At 42.9% G+C, this 8,691-nt stretch overlaps 1 protein-coding gene across 1 annotated transcript; it reads right to left on the bottom strand.

Moving 5' to 3' along the window:
* Window positions 1–6,586: 6,586 nt before the first annotated feature.
* Window positions 6,587–7,975, bottom strand: LOC129773184 (uncharacterized). Its single transcript, XM_055776761.1, has one exon. It carries the CDS (start codon window positions 7,973–7,975, stop codon window positions 6,587–6,589), a length of 1,389 nt encoding a protein of 462 aa, XP_055632736.1.
* Between the last annotated feature and the right edge of the window lie 716 nt (window positions 7,976–8,691).

Here is an 8,691-nt window from a genome sequence, read left to right as displayed (position 1 = left end):
GTTATTCGGAAGTGATTGAAACATCTTGAACGAGAATTGTATCTGAAAATAATCTGATATTACAATGACGAGTTTTGGTAGAAGTCCTAGGAAATTTATATTAAAAGTAAATTGTAAAGGGTCAATTAGAAGATGAATCAATGAACAGTTCTGCGATTGGACCCATGATCGTAAGTAAGAAAATGTGAACGTTTGGAGGTATTGATAACAAAAAATAAATTTTGGGCGGGACAAAGTTTGCCGGGTCTGCTAGTGTCTAATAAAGATGTATATCAGTGATTGGTTTGTAATTCCCGTTAACACAAAATAAAAACAAACTGATCTGGCGCTTATAAATTCCAAAAATCGGATTGTAGAACCTGTATAAAATTTTGCGTGAAAAATGAAAAATAGTGCCCAAACGCCTGCGGTATTTTTTTTTGAATTTTCATTTGTTCATAAAGTTAGTTACAATCATCTGTTTTAAGTCAAATATGCACCGTTTTGTTCGATGACTTGTTCCCAACGAGATGCCAACTTCATAATACCCCTGTTATAGAAGCTCGCTTCCTTATTGGCAAAAAACTCGGATAGCCAATTTTCACAGGCCTCTTTTGTGGCTAACTTCTGACTACCTAGCTCGTTCGCCATGGACAAAAACAGGTGGTAGTCACTTGGTGCAAGGTCCGGACTATACGGCGGATGCAAAAGAACCTCCCATCCGAGCTCCCGGAGCTTTTGGCGCGTCACCAAAGAAGTGTGTGGCCTGGCGTTGTCCTGATGGAAGACAATGCGGCCTCTGTTTATCAAAGATGGCCTCTTCTTCATGAGTGCTACCTTCAAGCGGTCCAGTTGTTGGCAGTACAGGTCCGAATTGAGCGTTTGGCCATAGGGAAGCAGCTCATAATAGATTATTCCTTGACAATCCCACCAAACACACAGCAGAACCTTCCTGGCCGTTAATGAGGGCTTGGCCACCGTCTGAGCCGTTTCAGCGGGCTTCGACCACGACCGTTTGCGCTTCACGTTGTCGTAAGTGACCCACTTTTCATCGCCAGTCACCATCCGCTTCATAAACGGGTCGATTTTGTTGCGATTCAGCAGCGATTCACATGCGTCGATACGGTCAAAGATGTTTTTTTGCGTCAACGTGTGTGGCACCCATACATCGAGCTTCTTTGTTAATCCAAGCTTCTTCAAATGGTTAATAACGGTTTGATGACTTATCCCCAGCTCTTGGCCGATGCTACAGCTGCTACTATGCCGGTCTTTCTCGGCTAATTCAGGGATTTTGTCGCAATTTTCGACGACAGGCCTTCCGGAGCGTGGCGCATCTTCGACAACCTCTACACCAGAACGAAAACGTTGAAACCATCGTTGTGCGGTGGAAATGGAAACTGTATCGGGTCCATAAACTGCACAAATTTTATTGGCAGCTTGAGATGCATTTTTGCCTTTGTCATAGTAGTACTGTAAAATATGTCGGATTTTCTCTTTATTTTGCTCCATATTTGCGACACTATAACTCACGAACGACTTAAGCAAACAAAACACTGTCAAGCTATAGTATGACTCGATACAATGAATACAACTAGAACTACGCACTTACAACGACACCTCGCGGAAATACCGCAGGACTTTTTTGACAGCCTAATATATGACCTTAGACCGAAGCAACGTTTATCGGTGGTTGTCAGTAGTACAAATGGTATTGGCTAAATGTTTAATCACCGCAACAGAAGTTGCTGAGGGCCTAAACATATCGATTGGCTCGTGCCATTCTATTTTTATCAATGATTTGGACATGAGACGGGTCGTTGTGAAATTCGTATCAAAATTACTCAATTGCAACTAAAAACAGCCTCACATTAATATTACTAGAGAGCTGTAGGACAATATCCGCCGCGACTCAAATTTACTCCTGGGAATCGTAACTGGTGACTGGTGATCATGGATTTATGGTTATCACGAGGAGCTCAATCATCACTATGGAAGCTGCTTAATTGGAATAGGCAACAATCGAAGCCGAGCCAAAACCATGCGACTGAACATTCAAAATGGCCGAAATTATCGGCATGAGTGAATGATATTAGTACTAACATAACGCCACAAAAAAAAAATTCGAAAAACGAATATACATATCCCGCGGATGTTTAAAAGTCGCGATGTGCACAATTTTCTTGCGAATTTATCTGCTAAAACGAATTGTTTAGAGACATCATTTCAAGCAGTGTCTTTATAAAACTTTTGTCCGGGAAGCTGCCCATAATCCATCATCACGTACGTTTCGTTGTCCATGAGGATGCATCCTTCGTATTTCGCAAGAGCCTCATTGCATGGCTACCGGGCCACTAGATTCTGTTTGGTTGCTTACTGGTCCGGAGAGATCTTGATCAGCGGTACTCAACGTTATTGCCAATTCTTCCAGAGAATCCACCATAAAAATAATTAAATAAAATCCAATTTGAGCAGATCTTCAAATTAATCCACAAAATTAACAAGTAATGTTGATTTCTCGCTGTCTAGAGTGACACTGAAACACTGAACACACTGAATTACTGAGTAGTAGTTTCGGTATTTCTTAGCAAAATTACAATTCCAAAAACACTCAGAACACGGGTGTGGGGTGATGGCGTCGACATCATCCGCTTTCAGCTGTCAACGCTGAAAAATACATTCTTAACATCCGGCTTGGAATGCGTTGCAATTTGACCCCTTTCTATCTCGAAAACAATGCTCGAATTCACGAAAATTAATCCATCGATCGGGAAAAGTTACCAAGTCAATCCATCCGTGATTTATCAGTTATCCTGCTAGTGGCAGCGGCGAATTGGCTTTCTAAATTGTCTTTCTCAAGGTTAAATGTTTAGATTCATTTTCCAAATTGGACTTTTTCAAGGCTGGAAGCGAATCAACTAAGAAAGTTTGAAAGTCTGAGATGGTCTCTATAATTCAAAGCATCATCATCATTACACATCACTCTTCTCGCAAAAAATATAAAAATGAATTCGCTTTTGATTCCTTCGAATTATGATGCATAGCAGAATGCATTTAAATTTTTTGAATACCTCTTTGGTCGAAAATTTTTGTGGTCCTGAAAAAAGACCAAAGGGTTCGCGTGATTTTGTAGAAGCAGTTGAAGATGGGTGTTTCATGGTTCATTCTTATTCTCGCGAGAACAATACATGAGATTTGTGTCGTTATTGCCAATGCACGTAGCGCAATTAGTATGCATCGTGAATATTCTTCTCGTGCTAGATATAGTGTTGCCCGAAGAGATTACATATTTGTTCCCCTACCACCTTTATCTATTTGATAACTCATGAAATCAACAATTCGTAGCGTGATTCAGCTTTACTACTGTCCGTCAATGCAAGTTCTGCACTATGCTCACTTCGCGCATATTCTGAGAATGCATTCTAAGGCAAAAAATTTTGTGCGGCCGCTCAACAAGGTAGTGAAACAGAAACTAAGCTTGGCCAGAGCGCACACAATATTTAAAGTGCTATCACGACCATCCGGCGACATGCATCAACCGCTAACCAATCTTGACTTCGATGAACTTTCAAGCATTTTTTTAGATTTTTATACCTTCAACAATATTTAAAGATTTTTGTGTTGTATCTTTCGAAAGTGATTGTCCTCAGCCGGCAGAAGTAATAATGTTCAAATCTATGCACCCCAAACGCACTCGTTTTCGATATTTTGAACTTACACCCCAGTACAGATCCAGAAGCACTCTCCATCAGAACGCATGGAAATCTCAAAATCTTATTCTCAAATAAAATAAGTAAAAAAAAAACTTTTTAAGTTAAACGGTTTAATTGTGATTAATAATGTACTAAAAGCTAGAAAATAATTAAGCAAGTAGCAGTTAGCAGTTATCACACCTCTCCTTCGTTAGTCTAGGGCATTGATAAGACTAAAATACAATCGAGTCAATGAGTAATTCAAAACAACTATTTTATTGGAAATACGTATGTATAGATTTAAAACTTTTCTTGGTAAATCGTTGATTAGGTGAACAAACATTGCTTCCAATAAATCCATAATAACAAAACGGCTGAGTGAGAAAATCATATGCTCGAGGAAAAATATCAATGGAACCGAAAGATATATGAAACTTATTTCTTTTTGTTATGTTTTTTAATATTTTGGCAATGAGAAAAAAGTATCGATTGATCAATTTTAAAACTGTTTGTTGTTTTTCTCAGAACAAAAACATGTCTTCTCATCTGACATCACTGATCATACCGAGAAAAACTGACTGAGTCTACCAAATAAAACATTTCAATGAAACTCGTGTACTGGAATGGGATATTTTGCTCGTCTCGACAGTGACTGAAGCCGAAACGAGACGAGACGAATTGCTCATAGCCACCTTGGATTTGCATTTTTCATAAACAGCCGTGTTCAGCCTTTCATTTGATACCCATATTAATGAAGTTTTGAGAAAATATATAGTCCGCCATTTTGTAGTGGCAGCCATCTTGGATTTGTATTTTTCATAAATAACTGTTCTACTAGTCAAGCCCATTCATTTGGTACCAATATTGATGGGGTTTTGGAAAAACCCATATTGATGGAGTTTTGGAAAAACCCATATTAATAAGGTTTTGAGAAAATATGTAATCCGCCATTTTGTAGCGGCCGCCATCATGGATTTTCAAGATCATGAAATACGCAGTTTTATAATGACTACAGAGATAAAGATGTGTTCCAAATTTCAGATCAATCGGTCAATAGGAAGGGCTTCAAATTTTCTGTTAATGTTAACTAAACGAGCACTATTCTTTTCAGCAATTTTATGTATTGGATTGCTTAAAGCTAAAATTAATTCGATTGTAAACATTGGTTGCGAGGAATTCATTTGATTAACTTACATCAAATAGTGCTATGTTCGATCCTGATTGTTTCAGGCTGCGGTTTCAATTAGGAATAAATCCTGTTCTGTAGGAATACAGATTGTTTTCAGTTCAAGTTCTCTAATTATTTTAGTGGTTTTCTAACCTACCCGAAGTTCAAATTTTTGTTACTAGTTAAATTCACTTGTTTTCGCTTTAGATAGATATAATTTCAGAAATATAGATTTTAGAGAAATTATGATTAAGGTACAATTTCAAATTGCTATCAGAACAATATAATTTTCTAGTGGCCGAAGATCAATTGAGGTATTGTTTATGCATTGGTTCGCTCTATCAACGATAGCGAACCTACCGTTGATGGAGCGAACCAACCTTCGATAAGTCGATTACAGTGAAGGCGCTGTGGGCCTAGTTGCCGAGGCTGTGATCGTGTCAAAATTCCCCTCCCCGTGAGAATGAACCATCAATCTCACCAAGTCCATCTACAGCCAGCACCGCCAGCTTTGAGACAGGTCTCCGAAACAGTCCACAAGATGTTTGAACCAACGCCTGCCGGATTCGTCCATCGCTGCCCGGAGTCACTTCTACAATTCGTCCACGTATCCACCCATTTCGTCTACTGTCGTCGATCACAAGTCTCCGGGTTGGGCAGGCTTCGTCTCTTCAACCCATTTAGTGCGTTTGGTGAGTGTTTCTGGACCAGGTTCCAGGATGCATTAAGCTCATTAGTAGAGTCTTCTAACTTTGTTATTGGCTGCACTACTCCAGATGAGCTTCCCAAGATGAAGTGGTTTGGAGTGAGTGCTTCTCGCTCTGCTGAGTCCAGGGGTAGGTACGTGAGCGGGCGCGAGTTGACAATTCCTTCAGCCTCTACCAATACAGTTTGTAGTCCTTCGTCGTCGAGTTTGTCATCTTGGGGAATGCTTTTCATGGCGTTCTTGATGGAACGTACCATGCGCTCCCACGATCCCCCCATGTGAGGACAGGAAGGCGGAATGAAGAACCATTTTGTCTCGGTGTTGGTAAACGTCGTAGCTGCATCCTGCTCGATCCGCTCGATTTGGTCTTGCAGAATTCGTTCCGCTCCGGTAAAGTTCCGACCATTGTCGGAGTATATTTCTTTCGGTGACCCTCTGCGACAAATGAAGCGACGTATACAGGCGATACAGCTTTTCGTCGATAAATCATACGCAACCTCAACGTGTACTGCACGAATTGTGAGACACGTAATCAGACACACCCACCGTTTTGCTGCGGATCTGTTTACTTTCACCAGGATTGGCCCAAAGTAGTCGATGCCGATATAAGTAAATGGGCGAACTCCAGGCGACAAGCGTGCTTCCGAAAGAGGACCCATCCTTGGAGTTGAAGGCTTAGCTTTCATCACCTTGCACCATTGACACCGCTTCTCGATGCCTCGAACTACTGTGAGCAGATGTGCAATGTAGAATCGCTGGCGGATTTCGTTGACCACCGTTTCGGAGTTTCCATGGAGAAGCTTCCTATGGAAATTATCGACGATAAGGTTGGTGACGTGGTGTTTTCTTGGTAGTATCACTGGGAACTTCACATCTTCCGCTACCCCTTGTGCCGCGGAAATGCGACTGTCGACTCGGAGAACTCCCTCATCATCAAGCATCGGTGTAAGCATCCGAAGAGGGCTTGACTTCTCTAAGATCAGTCGTTCACAGATCGGTACTGTCTTATTTTTAGTAAGAATAGTCAACTCATCTGGATAAACCTCAGACTGAATCAGTTTCCAAAGCAATATCTCGGCTGCCTTCATTTCCTCGTGAGTCAACGCCTTTTGTGCCTTTCTGATTGCGAAAAGTTCCAAACCTTATTACATATGCCGTTGCGTGCAGCAATCGGTTCCAGTTGGACAAGCGTTCGTATACTATCGGAGTACGCAGGATGAGCACTTCTTGATGCAGATGACATGCTCGCAATTGTTCATCAGTGGTTGCGAGCGATCTCTTCGGCATAGGCCACTTCTCCTCTGGCAGTTGCAGAAATGTTGGGCCATTGAACCTGCGGCCTGATGCGCTGAGGCACGGTCCACTACCCCACTTGGTAGCCTCATCTGAGACGCTAAGTTTGCTCGGAACGTATCTCCAATCGTTTACGCTTGACGATGAAAGAATTTCTCCAACGCGACAGGCTACGAAAGGGCGATATCTTCGATGTTCTGACCGGATCCAAGCCAGAGTCACTTCGGAGTCCGACCAGTAGATGACGCGGTTGATTCGGATGGAATGATTAGAACGCACAAATACCAGCAACCGGGTTCCCAATACCGCGGCCATCAGTTCCAACCGAGGAATGGCGACATATCGAAGAGGAGCCACCTTCGTTTTGGCTGACACTAGAGCGCATTTCGCTGTTCCATAACGATTGGTAGTTCGGAAGTACATCACCGCTGCATACGCCGCTTCACTTGCGTCGACGAACACATGGGCCTCCAACGAACGGTACAGCTCAGTGCTCGCGTTCTCGAAGTAACACCTTGGAATCCGAACTTCGTTGACTTCATCCAACAGGCTAATCCATTTCGTCCACGATTCGTAGACGCTTTCGTCGACAAAGTCATCCCATTTGATGCCGCTACGCCAAATATTCTGCATCATTATTTTCCCGTGTACCAGCACACACGCCAGCAGGTCCAACGGGTCAAAAAGGCTCATTATACATTTCAGCACCTGACGTTTCGTCGGTCTCGTTCCCGTTCCGATCAGTGCCGCAATTTCCTCCCTGAAGATCGTAGAAAAAAGTACATTGTCCTCTTCGGTATGCCACAGCATCCCTAACACGCGCTCCGATTGCGACCTCAATGACAAGTCTTTCGTTGCTTGATTCGGAGATTGCCCCAAGTGGTCCAGAACTGCCTTTCGGTTTGATGACCAATTCCGGATTTCAAATCCTCCATGCGCATGGACCCATTTCACCTCGCTGGATACCTTCTTTGCCTCCTCGTTCGTCTCGAAGCTGTCAAGGTAATCATCGACGTAGTGCCTGCTACGAATGGCAGAGGCTGCCCTCGGGAACTTGCCTGCAAACTCTTCCGCATTCCGATTCTTAACGAATTGGGCTGATGCAGGAGAGCTGGTCGCTCCGAACGTTAGTACGTCCATTATATAAATACTAGGTTCGACGTTGGTGTTGCTGCGGAATAAAAATCTCTGAGAGGATCGGTCTTGCTTGATAACTCTCATCTGGTGGAACATCTCTTTGATGTCTCCACTCACTGCCACCGGGTACTGACGGAATTGAAATTGAACCGAAATCAGTGATACGAGAAGGTCAGGACCGGACAATAGTAAGGAGTTCAAAGAAATTCCATCGACTTCCGCTGCGGCGTCCCATATTAGCCGCACCTTCTCCGGTTTCTTCGGATTGCAAACCACCCCTAACGGAAGATATCAGGTTCGTCTCAGATCTGCGTCGTCCGCCGTTGCTAGATGCGCAAACCCCTTATCCTGGTATTCCTGTACTTGTCGGTGGATGTTTTCTTTGAGAACGAGGTCTTTATCCATGCGTCTCTCGAGACACTGTAGACGGCGTAGGGCCATCGGAAAGCTATCGGGGAGCTCTACATAATCCGTCCTCCAAAGCAGGCCCGTTTCAAAACGGTTACCTATTCTTCGCGTCGTCTCCTCCATGATTTGTCGTGCTCTTACATCTGTGGTGGATTCCACAATTTCCACAATGCTCACCCCACAGTCCTCCACATTGAAGTAATCTTTGACCAGTCGTTCCAGCTTTTCTTCGGCTTGGCATTCACATACGTGGTAGTTAAGTTCTTCGTAGTCTTGTTTCGTTGTCTTGGCATTCAGACTACCATAGACAC

Source organism: Toxorhynchites rutilus, chromosome 3 (assembly GCF_029784135.1).
Source record: "Toxorhynchites rutilus septentrionalis strain SRP chromosome 3, ASM2978413v1, whole genome shotgun sequence".
Classification (NCBI taxonomy): domain Eukaryota; kingdom Metazoa; phylum Arthropoda; class Insecta; order Diptera; family Culicidae; genus Toxorhynchites; species Toxorhynchites rutilus.
The sequence above is the reverse complement of the archived record's forward strand: the minus strand, read 5'-3'. Positions and strand labels throughout refer to the sequence as shown.

Excerpts from the sequence above, each read along its gene's own strand:
- LOC129773184 (XM_055776761.1), bottom strand. The coding sequence starts at position 7,975 with ATGGACGTACTAACGTTCGGAGCGACCAGCTCTCCTGCATCAGCCCAA.